Source organism: Macaca thibetana, chromosome 11 (assembly GCF_024542745.1).
Source record: "Macaca thibetana thibetana isolate TM-01 chromosome 11, ASM2454274v1, whole genome shotgun sequence".
Taxonomy (NCBI): domain Eukaryota; kingdom Metazoa; phylum Chordata; class Mammalia; order Primates; family Cercopithecidae; genus Macaca; species Macaca thibetana.
In genome coordinates, this window is record NC_065588.1 from 20,886,001 (window position 1) to 20,908,131 (window position 22,131).

At 37.1% G+C, this 22,131-nt stretch overlaps 1 protein-coding gene across 2 annotated transcripts in view; it reads left to right on the top strand.

The window, feature by feature from the left end:
* PDE3A (phosphodiesterase 3A) overlaps window positions 1-22,131 on the top strand; it is a 314,907-nt gene that overhangs the window by 285,076 nt on the left and 7,700 nt on the right. For both annotated transcript variants that reach the window (XM_050747593.1, XM_050747594.1), the window contains exons 11-15: window positions 556-669; window positions 811-1,010; window positions 2,775-2,978; window positions 4,526-4,681; window positions 6,894-7,152. In XM_050747593.1, coding sequence (XP_050603550.1) covers window positions 556-669; window positions 811-1,010; window positions 2,775-2,978; window positions 4,526-4,681; window positions 6,894-7,152 — 933 coding nt within the window. The remainder of the gene's footprint in view (window positions 1-555; window positions 670-810; window positions 1,011-2,774; window positions 2,979-4,525; window positions 4,682-6,893; window positions 7,153-22,131) is intronic.

Genomic DNA, 22,131 nt, shown 5'->3' on the forward strand with positions numbered 1-22,131 from the left:
GTAATTGATTGTGGCTTTGAATTTTGCTTGTGGATGAAATCTACATATAAAAGATATTTTACTGCAGTGCTTTAAGATTGATACAGAGAAATGGTATTATGTTCTATTCCCAGATTATTTTTGAGTACCATTTATCAGAGATGAAATATTCTGTCTGATTTAGTTGAAGTATGTCATAGCTATTATATTTATTCTTGTTCTCTGCATAGTTTTATGCAGGAGCATGAAAATAAGTACCAGAGTAAACATTACACTGTTTCACACAGTGTGTTTCCTGTATACATAGTTTCTAGTCGACTATTGACACAGATTTTTCTACCTCAGATACCTACACGCATAATAAATGTTACAAGTAGGGTTGTTTTTTTTCTCGTTACTATGGATGTTATAGAGTTATGGAAGAGTAATCAAAGAATATTTGTCCTAGAAAGTTTGGCCGACTTTCATGGAAATAGTAAAATGTTAGAACTAAACTGTTTGTCCAGTAGATGGCACTCTTAGTTCTTGGACCCCAAAGTTCGTAAATTGATGACTGTTCCTATTCACTGGTTACAGATCATAACAGAATCCACGCCACTGATGTTTTACATGCTGTTTGGTATCTTACTACACAGCCTATTCCAGGCCTTTCAACTGTGATTAGTGATCATGGTTCAACCAGTGATTCAGGTATGTACAAAGCGAATCTGCACTGCCTTATGTGAGAGGTGGGAACAAGGGTGTTTTTTTCAAAAAAAAGAAAGTCAAGACAAATCATGTCAGTTTAATACTTTTAAAAAAATTTCTTTGACTCTCGTTTTCTCTTCTCAGATTCTGACAGTGGATTTACACATGGACATATGGGATATGTATTCTCAAAAACGTATAATGTGACAGATGATAAATACGGATGTCTGTCTGGGAATATCCCTGCCTTAGAGTTGATGGCTCTGTATGTGGCTGCAGCCATGCACGATTATGATCACCCAGGAAGGACTAATGCTTTCCTGGTTGCAACTAGTGCTCCTCAGGTAAATCTTTAGATTTTGGTTAGGAGAACTAATTTAAAGATTTCTCAAGAAAGTGAAGTTGAGTGTGATTTATAATAGGCCCCAAGTTAATATAAGCCAAACTATATATAGTCTCATGTTAAAATTCTCAGAGACCATGCTGATTCTGAAAAGAAACCATGGATTCTTCCAAGATTCTAATAGCAGGTATACAACTTTATTATCTGTGGGAATCATTTCTCAGTTTTCTTCCTAGGAAGAAAACCTACTTGAATTCATGTTAATGGACCTCTTCAACAAACAAAAGGCAACCTATACAAAAGCCCCTTTCTGAAAAGATTAGAGAACCAAGTATTTCTTGGACTTTTAAGAATGTAAGGTTTCTTTGTATATAAATACCATTCCTTTGAAATATATTCATTATAACGATTATCATTCTTATGACATATCTATAGGTTGGTAGGATTTTAACATCAATTTATTTCACTGGAGGAATTTTTTTTTTTTTTTTTTTTTTTTTTTTTTTTTTGCCTAAACATAGATTCCAAAAACAGTGAATAAATTTAAAGTTCATCTTGGTGTATAATTCTATCTAAGTAAAAAATTCGTCACTGAGTATCTAGACATACCCATTTATACAATCAAATTTAGCCCCTAATTTATTTAATTAGCTGAACCCAAGTTACTAAACATTCTGAGATCCTCTGTTCTTCTACAAGATCTAGAGGCCAGTTTCATTCGATACTGACTTTTCTGTTTTCTTCTTTGCCTCTTATGTTCTATTCCACTGCTTTCCATTTCTGTAGCTGATATTATGGACTGTTCTATAGTTTTTCTTGAATCTATATACAATAAAAATTATCTGGTAATTTTTTTCTTGACTGTCTACCTTCTTTCCACTTGTCTTTCATACACCAAAATTGTTTTTTCTAAATATAGGCAAAAATCCACTGGCCAGGATAATTTGCCATTCAGATTTTTTTACACATCTACATTTTTATATACCTCTATATTAATATTCAGTGCTTAGTGTTTTCTTTGTGTCCTGTCTTTTTATTTCTCCATAGGCTATCTTGCACACTAGTGTTCAGGCATTTTGTAGGCAAAAATTTAAAAAAATTCTCTAATAAAACTTCTCTCTGCATTATTAGAGAATTTCAGACAAGTAAATGTCATTTTATGTCTTCAAATACTAGATAAAAGGTGATATTTCCTGTGGAGTGGAGTGAAAATGTTTTAAATCAGGAGCATTTGGGGGATTCCGTTCATCTTTAATAGCTATATGTGTTTAAGAGGAGGTAATGCTTATGCCAAATATAGAAAGTAACCTAGTTACCTCTTGAGGTATTGTAGCATTGGTATAATTACATATTTTATATATGTGTATATATATATTTACATATATATGTAAACGTAATTTTTTTCTTCCTCCCTCCTCTTTCTTTTCTATTTGTATATATTTTTTATGTTTAAATTCCTGTACCCTACAAAGAAATCTAAAGAAAAAATCTTTAAAAAAAATCTATTAAGATAGGCTAGTGTCCCCTCACAAGAGTTTGAACTAAGTTTTCAAGGAAATGAATTTATTTTATAAAAAAGGTAAATTTAATCAAGAAAAATAATACCTATTGTACAGTAATAAGTGATTCTTAATAAGCAGGAGTCATATGATTACATTTCTTTGTTGTATGAATAAAAAGCAATTTCAAAAGCATTGCATATGCTCATGATTTTTATGCTTTTTTTTCTTAAAAAGTTAAACTCTTAACTCTCTTATTTTCGTAGGCGGTGCTATATAATGATCGTTCAGTTTTGGAGAATCATCACGCAGCTGCTGCATGGAATCTTTTCATGTCCCGGCCAGAGTATAACTTCTTAGTTAACCTTGACCATGTGGAATTTAAGCATTTCCGTTTCCTTGTCATTGAAGCAATTTTGGCCACTGACCTGAAGAAACACTTTGACTTCGTAGCCAAATTTAATGGCAAGGTAAATAGAGCTGGACCAGTCTTCACTTTTTTTTTGTTGTTTGTTTGTTTTTTTTTGAGACAGAGTCTTGCTCTGTTGCCCAGGCTGGAGTGCAGTGGCACGATCTTGGCTCACTGCAACCTCCGCCTCCTGAGTTCAAGCAATTCTCCTGCCTCAGACTGCCAAGTAGCTGGGACTACAGGCTAATGCCACGACACCTGGTTAATTTTTGTATTTTTTTTTTCAGTGGAGATGGAGTTCCACCATGTTGGCCAGGCTGGTCTCAAACTCCTGACCTCGTGATCTGCCTGCCTTGGCCTCCCAAAGTGCTTGGATTACTGGTGTGAGGCACCGTGCCTGGCTACACCAGTCTTCATTTTATAGACACATTGAAAGATATCATGGAAGTAAACTGTTGAACAAAACATGTTACTATCAACTCTCATATGTCAAATGTGAAAATGGAATACAATAAAATGTTTAACCAGAAGCAGACATATAGGTGTTGATCTGAATCTAGATGCCCAAGAAGCTGAGATGCTTCGTCTATGGATTATGCTTTGTACCACAGAGAAATAACACATTCTGTCATTGTGGTTTTTGATTGATTTAATTTGTTCTCATCTCTATGGTATATTTATATAAATTATCTGGCAGCAGTACAGATCAAAATCTTGAAGCACAATTTTATACCTCAAGAGTAAATGCCCAAATATTAAGTTATGACAATTTTTTATGAACTGTAACTATATTATTTTAATAGTCATTGATAATAAGGCCAAGCGCAATGGCTCACGCCTGTCATCTCAACACTTTGGGAGGCCAAGGTGGGTGGATCACTTGAGGCCAGGAGTTCGAGACCAGTCTGGCTAATATGGCGAAACACCATCCCTACTGAAAGTACAAAATTGGCCAGGTGTGGTGGCGCACACCTGTAGTCCTACCTACTTGGGGGGCTGAGGCAGGAAGATTGCTTGAACCCGGGAGGTGGAGGTTGCAGTGAGCCAAGACCACCACGACACTCCAGCCTGAGAGACAGAGCAAGACTCTGTCTCAAAAAAAGAAAAGAAAAGTAATTGATTATATATGCCAGTTTTAAAAAGCATTTGTTGCTAATTCAATAATTAATGATTTTTTTAATTTTCATTTTTGTAGGTACATAGTAGGTGTATATATTTATGGGTTACATTAATAAATTCATATAATGTGTAATAATCACAACAGAGTAAATGGGGTATCTGTCACCTCAAATATTTATCCATTGTGTTACAAACAATCCAGTTATACTCTTTTAGTTATTTTAAAATGTATAATTAAATTATTTTTGACTACACTCACCCTGTCACCCATTATTATTATTTTATCCATAATTCATTATTTTACTTTTTCATGAACTTTTTTTACCATTAATTTACACAGGCCAATAACATTTTTGAGTAGCTACAGGTTCCCAATTATTTGGTATTATGATCCCTGTATAATATGAAGACAATAAATGTTCTATTGTTTTCTGTTCAACTTTTGTTTTTATCAAAGCAAAACATATTTTAACTTTGTCTCTCAAATAGGTAAATGATGATGTTGGAATAGATTGGACCAATGAAAATGATCGTCTACTGGTTTGTCAAATGTGTATAAAGTTGGCTGATATCAATGGTCCAGCTAAATGTAAAGAACTCCATCTTCAGTGGACAGATGGTATTGTCAATGAATTTTATGAACAGGTAACTGACAACTGTTTAAAATAGCTTAATCTATACTTACAGGTTGCTCATGAATTGCTGAAAGCTTCTAACAGCTATGAAAGTGTGATCACTCAATTTATATTCATATTTTTATCAGAAATTGCACTGGTCAATTTTGATCAGGTGATAAAAAGTGACATGTAAAAATTGAACTAAAATATAATCCTAGAACTCTATGATAAAGTTACTTGCAAGCATTTGTGGGGGAAGAAGATACTGAGATAGTGGAAGTCAGACGTTAGGAAGATCCTTGAAATACTGCTCTTTATAGATATATTTATTATCATAGAAGGTAGTTTAAATGTATATGGAGTAGCTTATATGTATATGGTAGTTTAAATGTATATGCATATCACATTAATTTCACTTGCTTTCCTAAAAAATTATTTATTATCATAGAAGGTATTTTAAGCATATATGGAATAGTTTATATGTATATGTATATGGTAGTTCAAATGTATCTGCATATTAGATTAACTTCACTTTTGCAAAAAAATTATTAACAGCATTATATGAAAAAGCTAAAAAGAAATAGGCTTTTCATTTGACATGATAATGTGAGAGTTAACAGACTACTCAAAAAGCTACCACAGTTACATAAGCCGGGGTTGATCCTTCTGACATTAGCCTACACCAATCAGAATGCACTTGAACCTTCCTGTTTGGTGCTGTGAACCACTCTTAAAAATAATGTGGAGGTGAAGGAGCATGCATAAAGGACAGGAATAAGTGACAGAAAAGCACATGAAAAAAATGAAGATATTTACTCTTGGGGAAATATAACTGTTTTCAGATATTTAAAGGAGTGACATACTAATTTAGAAATAGGTTAATCATAACATTGCTGTGGAGATTAAAGAAGATAAATTATGTAACATACTTAGCACAGGATCTGATTCATAAAAAAAGTTAGATCCCTCTCTACTGCCCTAAAAAAGGTATGAATATACCAGTCTATAGAAGTTATTGGGAGGTAGAGTTCAGGTCAATGTCAGAAAGAAATTTATATTGCTAAAGCTGTCCAAAATTAGGCTGAGACGCCTTATTAATGATAATAAATTGACTGTCATTGGACATATTTAAACAGATTAGAATGAAATTTTATGGTTACTATAGGTAGGATTCATATATAGAATGAAAGGTTTGTGTTTTTAAAAAATAATGTATTGCCCTTCCTAAGAATGGGATTAATTCATAATCATTCCTGAAATATGGAAATGCAGAAAAATGTAAATTAAAGGGAAAATTCATGTATAATAATACCACTTCTTAGGCGTAATTGTTGCTGATATTTTGGGATGTTTTTAATTTTGCTAGATAACTACTGGTTAAAAATCTCCCTGTTTTCCTCAGAAACATTTGAAGCACTTCAAAGTAAAACATTTGTACGGTAATATTATTAAACATATAGATAAATGAGAATATCAGAAACCACACAATCACAGGAGGTACATTAAAAATTCAAACAAAATCTGGGATAAGGTAACCCCTTGAATTGAGCAATAAATTCTTTAAAGCTTTCTGGAAGCCACAACAAAAAAGGAAAATAGTCTACATTTACATATTTTTAAAGAATTCTTCTCACTATTGCATTTTGTTTTGTTTTGTTTTGAGACAGCCTGACTCTGTCACTCTGTAGTGCAATGGTGTGGTCTCAGCTCACTGCAACCTCCACCTCCTGGGTTCAAGTGATTCTCCTGCCTCAGCCTCCCGAGTAGCTGGGATTACAGGCGCCTGCCACTATGCCCTGCTAATTTTTTGTATTTTTAATAGAGATGGGGTTTCACCATGTTGGTCAGGCTGGTCTCGAACTCCTGACCTTGTGATTTTCCCACCTCGGCCTCCCAAAGTGCTGGGATTACAGGCGTAAGCCACCGCGCCCAGCCTCACCATTGCATTTTAATGCATTTATATTCTCATATAAATGTGAGACACTGACTTGTGTGATAAAAATATCATCTACTTATACATTAGAATTTAGACTTTCTGTATTTCTCCTTGATAAAAATCAAAAACCTCAAGATCACAAAAGTACTAATTAGCAACAGTGTTTCTATAGGAATCTTAGCAATTGAGGTATGATCCTTTAGCAGTCAAGTAAAGAAATTTGTACATTAATGCCTGGGGTTTTGCATATTTACAAATTTCAGACGCCAGGTGAATGTTGACTTCGCTTGTATTTTGTTTCCAGGGCGATGAAGAGGCCAGCCTTGGGTTACCCATAAGCCCCTTCATGGATCGTTCTGCTCCTCAGCTGGCCAACCTTCAGGAATCCTTCATCTCTCACATTGTGGGGCCTCTGTGCAACTCCTATGATTCAGCAGGACTAATGCCAGGAAAATGGGTGGAAGACAGCGATGAGTCAGGAGATACCGATGACCCAGAAGAAGAGGAGGAAGAAGCAGCAGCACCAAATGAAGAGGAAACCTGTGAAAATAATGAATCTCCAAGTAAGTTCTAAAACCTAGTTCTAATGTGTTTTCCCTGGGATTGCTTTCTTACTTTAGATGAATGTTATGCTTCTCATGAAATACAATACTCCAGGTCTACACGTCATTTGCCGAGTTTGATTACAGGTAGCTCCCTTCGCCAATATCATAATAATAGAAATTCCAGACTACAGAATCTATAATAATAACACATATGGTAGAAAGATGATACAAAGATATCTTCTCCATCATGAAGTTAAAAAAAAAAAAAAAAAAAAAAAAAGGATTTGAAGCCTATTCTTCAGGGTAACTGCTTTTTGGGGTTTTTCTTCGGTTTTTTTTTTTTTTGAGATGGAGTCTCACTCTGTCGCCCAGGCTGGAGTGCAGTGGCGCCATCTCGGCCCACTGCAAGCTCCACCTCCCAGGTTCACGCCATTCTCCTGCCTCAGCCTCCCAAGTAGCTGTGACTACAGGTGCCTGACGCTACACCGGGCAATTTTTTTTTTTTTTTTTGTATTCTTAGTAGAGACGAGGTTTCACCACGTTAGCCCAATGGTCTCAATCTCCTGACCTTGTGATCCACCAGCCTTGACCTCCCAAAGTGCTGGGATTACAAGCGTGAGCCACCGCGCCCGGCCACTTCACGTTATCTTAGTAATTTAAAAGTGAAAGAGTTTCAGTTACCATGAAGACCAATCATAGGTTTTTATTGGCTTGGTTAGGGGAACTCCATGTGAAGAGATAGGTGGTAGTATTCATTTGTTCATTCAACAGACATTTATTGAGCACCTGCTCTGTGTCAGGCATCCTTCTAGGTACTAGAGATAGAGCTGTGGGGAAAAAAGACCAAAAAAAAAAAAAAAATCCTTGCCCTTATAGAAATACATTCTAGTGGGATCAGTAGACAATAAGCAAAACAAGTGAGTATATCTATAGTGTGTTAGATACAGTATTATTTACTGTAGTGATAAATACTGAGAAATGTGAGAGTAAAAATAAAAGGAGGGAGATATAAAATATTATAGAGATAGGTTAAAATTTTAGGTAAGATAACCAGTGATAGGAAAGATGTAAACAAGGGAAAGATTTGTAAAAATAAAAAGAAAAGACCTGCAAGAAGTAAGGGAGTGCCCCCTGGGGCTGTATGTGGAAAGAGGATTCCAAAGAGAGAAGAAAGCAACCCGTGCAAACGTCCGGAGGTGTATCTTGGGTGGGGTGTTCAGGGAGCAGCAGGATAACTCGGATAGCCGGAGCAGCAAGACAGAGGCAGTCGGGAACCAAGCTGTCCAAGGGAGAGAATACAGTCATGGGTTCTTAGTTTCTGTTTCTGGTTGGGCCAGTAAAGCCCCTTCCTCATCCCTCTGTTCTGCTTATCACTAGAGACAGAAACTAAAAACCATGGTTTCAGGTGCTGAAAGCCTAAAACAAAACAACACAGAAGAACAGCAACAACAAATAAGTCAGCCTGGACAAGCTTGGAAGATAGGACTCTATAGGTCACGGTAAGAGTTGTGGCTTTTACTCTGAGTAAGATGGGAAATCGTCAGTGGTTTTGAACAGAAGCGTTAGTAGACTCAACTTACATTTTAACTGGACTGCTTCAGCTGCTCTATTGAGAATATGCTTGGGATTGGGAAGGGAGCAAGGATAGACATGGGGGATCAGTTAGGAGACCGCTGAAATTATCCAAGTGAGAGATGACTGTGACTTTGGACCAGGGCAGTAGCAACAGTGACCATGACAACCTATCACATCTGGTAATTGGCTGGAGTGCATCATGTGGCCAATCTAACCTATTTAGCTTAATCGACGGTAAAATCATTTTTATTTATGCCTCTAAAGCTACTCTCCTATTTATCCTGTCATGAAACAAACAGTGACTAATAGCATAATTAGTAAAAATCCATGACCCTTACAATGACATTACACAAATACTGTTCCTGTGTTTGTAAGAACATAGTATGTGATTTCTGTTTACCTTTACAGATAAAGTACAATCTTAATATTCTTAAAGTTCTTACCAAAAATACAACCAATGAAAGACATTCTGATCATTTTGTGCCTATTTTTATCACAGTCAGGATAATGCACAACTTGGTTCATTCCAACCATCTTGTAAGCAGATTAACCTTATACTGATCCATTTTGCTCTCATATAAAGCACCTTGTTGTAGGCACACATAAGCAAACATAAAGAAGTCATTATCAATTATGAACTTATGAGGTAGAATTTTGCAAATTGAACTTTAGGTCAGATCTGGCCTGTTAATGATTTTTTGTAGAATGGGGGAAAATAAAATTTGTTTTTCTTCAATATGCTACTGTCAGAGTAATTATATTTTATTTATCTGATGCACATAAAAAGACTTCCATTAGAAAGTTTGTACTGATCTTGGGATTCAGAGCTAGAAGCCAAGACTTGGATTTCATGGGTTATTCATTCATTTTTTTCACTCAATAAACATGTATTAGTTTTCTCTTTTCATTTGTTTTCATTTCGAAGAGCCAGGTAGTTTGCTGTCTTACTAAGAATAAGAGTTTTTCCACTGAATGAAGGTATTGTCGGCTTAGCCTCTGGAAAAGCTTTGTTCCCAGGGGCCCTGACTTACTGCTATTTGAACTCAAACACATGGAAAATACGGACACATAGAAAATACGGACACATAGATCCAGGCATTGGGAATTGAAGGACCCAGGCCAGAAGATTTAACAGGCTCAACTTGTCAACCTAGCCTTTAGCAGCAAATGCTACAACCACATATTGCATTTCTTTCTGTTCTGAAGGGTTGGGTTGTCATGCCTTCCCATTTTTATCAAGTTCACTAAAGCAGGAATGAGAGTTTTTGGGGTTCTGTTTGCTCGTGCCTTCCAAAAGTTAACTGACCACATTATATTACAATTTAAAAATATCCCATCCACAATGATTTGATATGTAGCTTTGGAAATAATATCTTTAAAGTATTTCTTTTCAACCAAGAAAATGGTAAATATGGAGTAACATTAGTATTTACTAAATATTGGCCACGTAGAGTAACGGAACTTTAGAAATGAAGGGGGAATCGATGCTTATCAGTTTAGCTGCCTCACTTTACAAAAGATTAAACTAAGGCTCAGAAATTTAAATAACATCGCAAGGTTGTAGAACCAGAAAGGGAACCTAGGTTTCTTAATTTTTGACTTCAATGCTTTTGGCTCTTAGTAATTTAAATTTCAGAATTCATATTGGCTAAAATGGTTACCTTGACTTTGCCTAATACTTAGGTTTCAGAAAAAAATAAATATGCACAGATATTTATTGTTCTGTAGTTTGTAAAACTTGGAGATGTCCCAGGAAACACAGAATAAAATGATTCAATATGGTATCCTAGGAAAAGAAGGTTTTTATCCCACCTTATAATTAAATCTGAAAGATTCCTACAGCGAACTAAGAGGTTTCTAATGAAGTACTAAGCTGCATTTAGAATTTGAGTAATGAAAGGCTCTTTGTTCTCCTTTCAAAAGGTTCCAGTACTGAACAATTTGGCTCCCAATACAGGCATGTTTTAGACCACCTGCGGACTCTAATCTACGCAAATTTATTTGGTACAAACTTTCTTCTACGTCACCTTCTTATTCAGTATAATTCCAGAGAGGTTTATTGCTAACATTTAACAGTATTAATAAGAGGACGCTACTCTCAGGGGGACTGCCCTGGAAGGGAATAAGAGGAAAATTGAGCTTTTGTTAGCTTCTTCCCTATGAATGCACTTCCATCAATGTGTATAACTTTAAGATGAAATAATCACCTTGAACTGAAGAGTGTTTGCTGCAACCGTGATTCAAACCTGTCCATCACACAGGGGTCCTCTGCAACTCTCTTGATTCAAACGATTAGGTTAAAAAGTATATTAACATTTAAAAATTTCTCAACGGAATTTGATTTATAACAAAAACAAAGTAGAAATAGACAAGTAGAGGTAGAAGAGTAATTTTTAATTTGCTTTTAAAAAATCTGATGTATTAATGTATTTTATTGACTTTCATAGAAAGAATTCAAATTTATTTAAATTGCAATTATATCTACTGCCCTCGTTAGGAAGCTTTCAAATGGAAGAACTGATATAAGGAGTCATAGCCTGTGGCCCATACACTTTTGCCTGTGTCCCAGTTCTTCAAACTTTGCTTGGAATACTGCTAGCCCGTTTTCATCCAGTGTATTTAATTCTCATTACTTACATCCAGCCCAGGTACCAGGTCCTTTAAAAAAAATTATACCTAATTTTCCACAGTTTGAGTCTTTTGTGTTGACATGGTTTGATGTATCAAAGATAAATTGCACCAGACATTTGTTAAAAATGGCAATGAAGGCTTTATTCAAGACTCTTGTAATAGGGGAGACAGATTGAACTCTGTTGAAGCAAAAGGCGGGAGAATTGTTAAATGCTGCTGTAAGCTAGTGAAAAAGTGCTGGAAGACGTTATGGGAGCACTGGCTAGTATGATTAAGTCACCTGTTAATTGGTACTTACTAAAGTTAGGCTCCTCCCTCCCCACAGAGACTAGGAGATAGGCCTGCCTGCTAGCCTACCTTTCTTTTTTCCTTCCATCCTTCCTTCCTTCATTGAAATCTTTTTTAAATTTTAAAATTTAAATTTTATTTTGTAAGATTGTAAAGCTAGTTAGAGGCTGGGAGAAGATTTATCTATATTCCAGAGGGACAGAGAAATAATTTGCTGTTTCAGGTTTTCTAAAGTAAATGCTCTGACAAGAGGGAGGTCAGGGTCCTATAGTCTAGAAGTCTAAAATTGAGTCAAACTGAGAGAAATGGCACCTGTCTTGGTCACAAGAATATATCTGTCATAAAACATAGCACTTGTATTTCAGTTTTTGTTTTCTTGGCACGCTCTCTTACAGAGAGAGTATAAGCTCCTTTAAGGCAAGCTCTGAGCTTAATTGATCTTTGTTTCCAAAGTATCCTGGAAAGTATTTGCCAGTTAGTTTGAGTCTATCTCATGCAGAAATGATGAATATCATAAATATATTTTTTTCCTTTTGACTCTGCCTGTGTTCATTTCCCTCGGCACTCATTCAATTTAATAATTGTCATTCTGTGTCTGTATGGTTCAAAACTGATTCAAGATAATTTAATGTCCTTTTTCTGCACTATGTTTTAAAAATTAATTTTGTTGTTTTGTAGAGTACAAGAAATTTCTGCAGTGCATTGTAATAAAACTGTTAAAAGAATGACCAGCACTTCCACAAAGATGTTGGTAGATGACCTCCAAGTTTCTTTGTCACCTATAGAAATTGACTTTGTTTTTTTGTTTCATTATTGTGCTATTAATACTTTTCTTCTTTTTTTTCTTGCTCCCAGAGTAAGTCATATCTACCTCATTAAGTAGACCCAGATATCCCTTTTGATCTTCCTGCTAACTTGTACTTTTTTTTAAATTGTTTATTTACTTTTGTAGAGACAGCAGTCTCACTTCATTTATTTCTGTAGAGACAGGGCCTCACTATGTTTCCCAGGCTGGTTTTGAACCCCTGACCTCAAGTGATCTTCCTGCTTCAGCCTCCCAAGTAGCTAAGATTACAGGCAGCATGATCCACCATAGCCAGCTTGAACTATTAACTCTTTAATGCAGTCTCAATTAGATCAGGATTTCCTGTAGACCACTTTTTCATATTGGTTTTATTTTACCACTTATCAATACTTCATCATTTACCTGGAAATGTGGAACAAAAACTAGAGAGAAAATTACTCATTTAGTAAACTTTTACCAAATGCTTTACTAAAGTCTAGGTCTCCACAGATATTATATATACACAAAAGAAAAGAGAAAAGCCTATATACCAGGTGATATGGTTTGGCTGTGTCTCCACCCAACTCTCATCTTGAATTGTAGTTCCCATAATCCCCATGTGTCATGGGAGGGACCTGGTGGGAGGTAATCAAACCATAGAGTTACCCCCATGCTACTGTTCTCATGATAGTGAGTGAGTTCTTACAAGATCTGCTGGTTTTATAAGGGGCTTTTCCCCCTTTCCCTGGCACTTCTCTGTGCCACCAAGTGAAGAAGGATGCTTACTTCCCCTTCCACCATGATTATAATTTCCTGAGGCCTCCATAGCCCTAAGTCAATTAAATCTCTTTTCTTTCTGAATTACCCAGTCTCGGGCATTCTTTATAGCAGTGTGAAATGGACTAATACAGTAAGTTGGTACCAGAAGTGGGGTGCTGCTATAAAGATATCCAAAAATGTGGAAGCAGCTTTGGAACAGAGTAACAGGCAGAGGTTGGAACAGTTTGGAGGGCTCAGAAGAAGACAGAAAAATGAAGGAAAGTTTGGAACTTCCTAGAGATTGGAGGGTAATATGGTTTGGCTGTGTCTCCACCTAAGTCTAATCTTGAATTCCCATGTGTTGTGGAGGGACCTGGTGGGAGGTAATTGCATCATGGTGGCAAGTCTTTTCTGTGCTGTTCTTGTAATAGTGAATAAGTCTCACAAGATCTAATGGTTTTAAAAAGAGGAGTTCCCTTGCACAAGTTCTTTTTGGATGTTGCCATCCATGTAAGATATGACTTGCTTCTCCTTGCCTTTCCCCTTGATTGTGAGGCTTCCCCAGCAACATGGAACTGTGAGTTCTCCATTAAATCTCTTTCCTTTGTAAATTGCCCAGTCTCGGGTATGTCTTTGTCAGATGCATGAAAATGGACGAATACAGTAAATTGGTACTGGTAAAGTAGGATGCTGCTGAAAAGATAATCACAAATATGGAAATGACTTTGAAACTGGGTAACAGGAAGAGTTTGGAACAGTTTGGAGGGCTCAGAAGAAAACAAGAAAATGTGGGAAAGTTTGGAATTTTCTGGAGACTTGTTGAATGGCTTTGACAAAAAATGCTGATAGTGATATGCACAATAAAGTCCAGGCTGAGGTGGTCTCAGATAGAGATGAGGAATCTGTTGAGAAACTGGAGCAAATGTGACACTTGTTCTATTTTAGCAAAGAGACTGGCAGCATTATCCCCCTGCCCTAGAGATTTGTGGAACTTTGAACTTGAGAGAGATGACTTAGGGTATCTGGTGAAAGAAATTTCTAAGCAGCAAAGCATTCAAAGGCGACTTGGGTGCTTCTCTTAAAGGCATTCCATTTTATAAGGGAAGCAGAACATAAAAATTCAGAAAATTTGCCATCTGGCAATGCAATAGAAAAGAAAATCCCATTTTCTGAGGATAAATGCAAGCCAGCTGCAGAAATTTACATAAGTAATGAGGAGCCAAATGTTGATCCCCAAGACAATGAGGAAAATGTCTCCAGTATATGTCAGAGGTCTTCAAGGAGCCCCTCCTATCACAGGCCTGGGGGCCTAGCAGGAAAAAGTGATTTCATGGGCTGGGTTCAGGGTCCCCGAGCAGTGTGCAGCCTAGGGACTTGGTTCCCTGCATCCCAGCCGCTCCAGTTGTCACTGAAAGAGGCCAAGGTACAGCTTGGGATGTTGCTTGAAAGGATGGAAGCCTCAAGCCTTGGCACCTTCCACATGGTGTTGAGCCTGTGAATACACAGAAGTCAAGAATTGAGGTTTGGGAACCTCCACCTAGATTTCAGAGGATGTATGGAAATTCTTGGATGTTCAGGCAGAAGTTTGCTGCAGGGGTGGGGCTCTCATGGAGAACCTCTGCTAGGGCAGTGCAGAAGGGAAGTATAGGGTCAGAGCTACCACACAGAGTTAGTACGGGGGCAGTGCCTAGTGGAACTGTGAGAAGACAGCCACTATCCTCCAGACCCCAAAATGGTAGCTCCACCAACAGCTTGCACCGTGTGCCTGAAAAAGCCCACAGACACTCAGTGACAGCCCATGAAAGCAGCCAGGAGGGAGGCTGTACCCTGTAAAGCCACAGGGGCAGAGCTGCCCAAGACTATAGGATGCTCCTCCTTGCCTTCCACCATGATTGTCAGGTCTCTCCAGCCATGTGAAACTGGAAGTCCAGTAAAATTCTTTCTTATGTAAATTGCCCAATCTTGGGTATGTCTTTATCAGCAGCGTGAAAATGGACTAATACAGAGGACTCAGAAGACAGGAAGATATGGGAAAGTTTGGAACTTCTAGAGACTTGTTGAATGGCACTGACCAAAATGCTGATAGTGATATAGACAATAAAGTCCAGGCTGAGGTGGTCTCAGATGAAGATGAGGAACTTGTTGAGAACTGGAGTAAAAGTCACTCCTGCTTTGCTTACCCTGCAAAGTCACAGGGGCAAAGCTGCCCAAGGCTGTGGGAGCACACCTCTTGCATCATTTTGACCTGGCTATGATTCATGGCCAGTTTTGAACTTTAAGGTTTAATGACTGCCCTATTGAATTTTAGACTTGCATGGGGCCTGTAGTCCCTTTGTTTTAGCAAAGAGACTGGTGGCATTTTTCCCCAGTCCTAGAGATCTGTGAAACTTTGAACTTGAGAGAGATGATTTAAGGTATCTGGCCAAAGACATCTCTAAGCAGCAAAGCACTCAAGAGGTGACTTTGGTGCTATTAAAAGCATTCAGTTTTATGTATTCAGAAAGACATGGTTTGGAATTGGAACTTAGGTTTAACAGGGAAGCTGAGCATAAAAATTCAGAAAATTTGCAGCCTGAGGATGTGATAGGAAAGAAAAACCCTTTTTTTAGGAGAAACTCAAGTCGGCTGTAGAAAATTTGCATAAGTAACAAGGAGCAAAATGTTCATCTCTAAGACAATGGAGAAAATGTCTCCAGGGCATGTCAGAGACCTTAGCAGCAGCCCCTCCTATCATAGACCCAGAGGCCTAGGAGGAAAAAATGACTTTACAGGCCGGGTCCCAGACCCTCTGCTGTGTGCAGCATAGGGACTTGGTGCCATGAGTCCCAGCTGCTTCAGCCATGGTGGAAAGGGGCCAATGTACAGCTCAGTTCATGGCTTCAGAGGGTGCAATCCCCAAGCATTGGCAACTTCCACATCATGTTAGGTCTGTGGTGTTCAAAAGACAGGTATTGAGGTCTAGGAACCTCCACCTAGGTTAGAGAGGATGTATGGAAATGCCTGGATGTTCCAGCAGAAGTTTGCTACAGGGGCAGAGCCCTCATGGACAACCTCTGCTAGGGCAGTATGGAAGAGAAATGTGGGGTTGGAGCCACCACACAGAGTTCCCACTGGTGCACTGCCTGGTGGAGCTGTAAGAAGAGGGCCATTGTCTTCCAGATCCCAGAATGGTAGATCCACCAACAGCTTGCACTGTACACCTGGAAAAGCCACAGGCCGTCAATGCCAGCCTGTGAAAGCAGCTGGAGGGGAGGTGCTGTACCCTGCAAAGCCACAGGGGCAAAGCTGTCCAAGGCTGTGGGAGCACACCTCTTGCATCAGTTTGACCTGGATGTGAGACATGGAGTCAAAATAGATCATTTTTGAACTTTAAGGTATAATGACTGCCCTATTGAATTTTAGACTTATATGGGGCCTGTAGCCCCTTTGTTTTGGCAGATTTCTCCCATTTGGAATTACTGTATTTACCCAATGCCTGTACCACCATTTTATCTGGGAAGTAATTAATTTGCTTTTGATTTTGCAGGTTTATAGGCAGAAATGACTGGGCTTGTCTCAGATGAGACCTTGGACTTGGACTTTGGGTTAATGCCGGAATGAATTAAGACTTTGGGGGACTTTTGGAAAGGCAAGCTTGTGTTTTAAAATGTGGGAATATTAGTTTTGGGAGGGGTAAGGGGCAGAATAATATGATTTGGCTATGTTGCCACCCAAATCTCATCTTGAATTGTAGTTCCCATAATCCCCATGTGTTGTGGGAGGGACCCAATCGGAGATAATTGAATCATGGGGGTGGTTATTGTCATGCTGTTCTTGTGATAATGAGTTCTTATGAGATCTAAAGGTTAAAAGGGGCTTTTCCCCCTTTGCTTGGCACTTCTCTCTTCCTGCCACCATGTGAATAAGGACATGTTTGCTTCCCCTTCCACCATGATTATAAGTTTCCTGAGGCCTCCCCAGCCCTGTGGAACTGTGAGTCAATTAAACCTCTTTCCTTTATAAATTACCCAGTCTTGGGCAGTTTTTTATAGCAGCATGAGAATGGACTAATACACCAGGGAAATTCAGTCTAATGGGAGGATCTTAGCTGAACTTCTGAACTCTTGGCTCAAGTCTAAAGTCGTCACTTAGATGACGGTACTGAGAGTTACATGATATTCTGGTTTCTTGGAAGAGAACAGACCTCTCTTCTAAGCTCTCTACCAGCTGCCTACTTTACCTCTCTACTTAGAGGTCTTCCAGACACCTCATGTTCAGAATACCTCTATTCATTTTCTTCTGATATGGTTTGGCTGTGTCCTCACCCAAATCTAATTTTGAATTGTAGCTCCAATAACTTTCATGTGTTGTGGAAAGGACCGTGGGAGACACTTGAATCATGAGGGCAGTTTCCCCCATATTGTTCTCCTGGTAGTGAATAAGTCATGGATCTGATGATTTTATAAGAGGTCTCCTCTTTTGCTTGGTTCTCTCATTCTCTTTTTGCCTGATACCATGTAAGACATGCCTTTTGCCTTCTGCCGTGTTTGTGAGACCTCCCCAGCCATGTAGAACTCTTAGTCCATTAAACCTCTTTTTTTCTTTAAAAATTACCCAGTCTCAGGTATGTCTTTATCAGCAGTGTGAAATGGACTACTACACCTTCAAATCTACTCGTCATTCAACCTTCCCTTTCTCAGTGCATCTTACCAACATGCTCAACTGCTCAGGTCAGAAAACAGGGTTGTCTCTGATTCCTCCCTCTTAATTGCCTACCTCTAATCAGTTGCCAAGTCCTGTTGATTCTACCATACAAATATATCTCATATTTATTGACTTTTCTTCATTTTCATTACCCCTGTCCTAATCCAGCCACCACCTTCATACAATATTGTACCAACTGAGCCATTTCCTTCCCTTTCTGCTGACTTTCAAAGACTCCATAAGACTCAGTATTATTGTGCCTGCTTGTTCACTATCTTTCCACGAGAGTAAAAGCCTGCTGCTGGCAAGCATCATATTTATCTTGTCTGTCAGAGGGTCACTAGAACTGAGGACAACATTTGGTACATACCAGGTGATTCATAAATAAATAAGGATTTAGAAGCCTAAATAGTGAATGCTGATTAAACAGACTTCTTTAAAATATCTTGTACTTTTTTCTGTTTAAATTGGGTTTATTATTTTTCCTCAGTCAAAGGATATAATCCTGTGAAAATTATTGTTAATATTTCCATGTTGAAAACTCTGAATGATTTGGTCAAAGAAAATGTATTTCTTTTTTAAATGCATATTTGCTGATGTGTCAGATCTGTACAGGTGTGTCCAAGGCTCCCTCAAAGACCCTATAGTCTAGAAGAGAAACTGTTTGGAATATATGAGAATAAGATTTGAGTTTATATTTTTTAAGTAGGGTACTCATTTATTCAGATTAATAGACAGAACTGAATAATTTTCCAAAGTACATGTAAAAATGTATATTCCTATAAGCAATATATTATTTCTAATTGTTAAATTCCTTGTCTACACTTGATTTTTTAGAATCATTTTCATTTTAGCTATTCTAAGTAGGCATAGTTTTCATTTGCATTTCCCTGTCCTATAAGCAACTTTTTGTATTTTTAATCAATACATATTTGTACATATTTATGTGGGGCACATGTGATATTTTGTCACATACATGGAATGTGTAATGATTAAATCAGCATATTTAGAGTATCCCTCACTCTGTTGCCCAGGCTGGAGTGCAGTGGTGCATTCTCGGCTCACCGCATGCTCCACCTCCTGGATTGAAGTGATTCTCCTGCCTCAGCTCCCCAAGTAGCTAGGACAGGCATATGCCACCATGCCCAGCCAATTTTTGTATTTTTAGTAGCAATGGAGTTTCTCCGTGTTGGTCAGGCTGCTCTTGAACTCCTGACCTCAGGTGATCCACCCGCCCCGGCCTCCCAAAGTGCTGGGATTACAGGCATGAGCCCGAAGACACTGCACCCGACCATATTTATCATTTCTATGTGTTGGGAAGTCCCGTCTTCCCACTATTTTGAAGTATGCAATACATTATTAACAGTAGTCACCTTACTCTGCTATCGAAGATAAGAACTTATTTATTCTAACTAGTATGTCTGTACTAATTAATCAGTACCTCTTCATTCCTCCTAACCCCCAACCATATACCCTTCTCAGCCTCTGGTGTCTGTCATTCTACTCTCACTTCCATGAGATCAACTTTTCTAGCTCCCACATAAGAGTGAGAACATGCGATATTTGTCTTTCTTTTCTAGGTTTATTTCATTTAACGTAATGATCTCCAGTTCCATTAATGATGCTGCAAATGACATGATTTTATTCTTTTTATGTCTGAATATTATTCCATTGTGTATGTATACCACATTTTCTTTATCCATTCATCAGCTGATGGACACTTAGGTTGATTCCATACCTTTGCTATTGTGAAGACTGCTGCAATAAATATGGGGGCGCAATTATCTTTTTAATATACTAATTTCTTTTCCTTTTGATAAATGCCCAGTAGTGGGGTTACTAGATCATACGGTAGTTCTCTTTTGAGGTTTTGAGAAATCTGCATACTGTTTTCCATAGTGGCTATACTAACTTATATTCCTACAGTGTTATGAGTTCCCTTTTTGCCACGTTCTTGCCAGCATCTGTTGTTTTTTTGTTTTTACTAATAGCCATTCTAACTGGGGTAAGATGATATCTCATTGTGGTTTTGATTTGCATTTTCCTGGTGATTAGTGATGTTGAGCATTTTTTCATATACCTGTTGACCATTTTTATGTCTTCTTTTGAGAAATGTCTATTCGTGTCTTTGCCTACTTTTTAATAGAATTTTTTGTTTTTGTTTTTTAATTGTTGTTTGATTTTCTTGTATATTCTGGATATTAGTCTCTTGTTGTAGAAAAATTTGCATATATTTTCTTCCATTCTATAGATTTTCTCTTCACTGTGTTGATTCCTTTGCTGTACAGAGGGTTTTAGTGTTTAGTTTAGTCCCATTTGTCTATATTTGTTTTATTTGCCTGGGTTTTTGAGGTCTTAATCATAAAATCTTTGCTTAGGTCAATGTCCTATAGAATCTCCCTTATGTTGTCTTCTAACCATTTTTTAGTTTTGGCCTTACTTAAGTCTTTAATCTGTCTTGAGCTCATTTTTGTATATGGTGAGAAATGGAGTCTAGTTTCATTCTTCTGCATGTGAATATCCAATTTACCCAGCACCACTTAATAAAAAATATGTCCTTTCTTCAATATATATTCTTGGCACCTTTGTCATAAATCAGTTGGCTATAAGTACATGCATTTATTTCTGGAGTCTCTGTTTTCTTGGTCTATGTGTCCGTTTTTATACCAACACCATGCTGTTTTGTTTACTATACCCTTGTGGTATATTTTGAAGTCAGGTAGTGTGATGCCTGCATCTTTGTTCTTTTTGTTCAGGATTGTTTTGGCTATTCAAGCTCTTTTTTGGTTCCATAGAAGTTTTATAATTGTTTTTCCTGTTTTTTGAATAATGTGTTGGTCTTTTTTTTTTTTAATAAAGATTGCATTTAATCTATACATTGCTTGGGTAGAACAGTCATTTTAAAAATGTTAATACTTCAGATCCATGATCATGGAATGTCTTTGTATTTGTTTGTGTTGTTTTCAACATGTTTCATCAGATTTTTGTAGTTTTCCATGTAGAGGTCTTTATCTACCTTGGTTAAATTTATTTCTAATTATTTTTTAGCTATTGTAAAAGGGATTGCCTTCTTAATTTCTTTGTCAGCTAGTTCATCATTGGTGTATAGAAATACTACTGATTTTTTGTATATTAATTTTTGTATCCTGCAACTTTACTCAATGTATTTATCAGATCTAAGTGTTTTTTGGTGGAGTCTAGGTTTTTCTAGATATAGGACTATATCATCTACAAAGAGGGACAATTTAACTTCCTCTTTTCCAATTTGGATGCCTGATTGCTCTGAGTAGGGCTTCTAGTACAATTTTGAATAGCAGCAGTGATAGTGAGCATCTTGTCCTTTTCCAGTTCTTAGAGGAAAGGCTTTCAACTTTCCACATTCAGATATTAGCTGTGGTTTTATTATGTGTGGTGTTTATTATGTTGAGGCATGTTCCTTCCTAGTATTTTTAGTTTTTATCATAAAGTGATGTTGAATTTTATCAAATGTTTTTTCTGCATCTATTGAGAGGATAGATAAAGAAAAAGCATTTTTATGCAAAGTCATCCAGTAGTAGACTTTTTATTGTTGGGAGTCTTTATTGTTGATTTAATGTGATTACTTATTATTGGTCTGTTCAGGTTTTCTATTTCTTCCTGATTCAATTTTGGCATATGTTTCCAGGAATTTATCTATTTCATCTAGGTTTTCTAGTTTGCTAATACATACTTGTTCATAATAATCTCTGATAATCTTTTGTATTTCTATGGTATCCGTTATAATGTCTCCTTTTTCATTTCTGATTTTATTTTTGGAGGCCTTCTCTTTTTTCTTGGTTAGTCTACCTAGTGACTTACTCATTTTGTTTATCTTTTCAAAAAACCAACTTTTTGTTTCCTAGATACATTGTGTCTTTAATTTTCTATTGTATTCAGTTCTCTTCTTATCTTTATTATTTCTTTTATTCTACTAATTCATGGCCTAATTAGTTCTTGCTTTTCAAGTTCCTTGAGGTGCATTATTGGGTTGCTTATTTGAAATATTTTTAGTTTTTTGTTGTTGGTATTTATTGTGTTAAACTTCCCTTTGACTACTACTTTGTGTTGTTTCCATTTTCATTTGTTTCAAGAAATTTATTGATTTATTTCTTAATTATCTCTTTAACCAAAAGGTCATTCAGGAACAAATTTTCTAATTTTCGTGTATTTATACAGCTTCCAAAGTTTGTCTTGTTATTGATTTCTAGTTTTATTCATTGTGGTCTAACAAGAAACTTGATATGATTTAGATTTTTTAA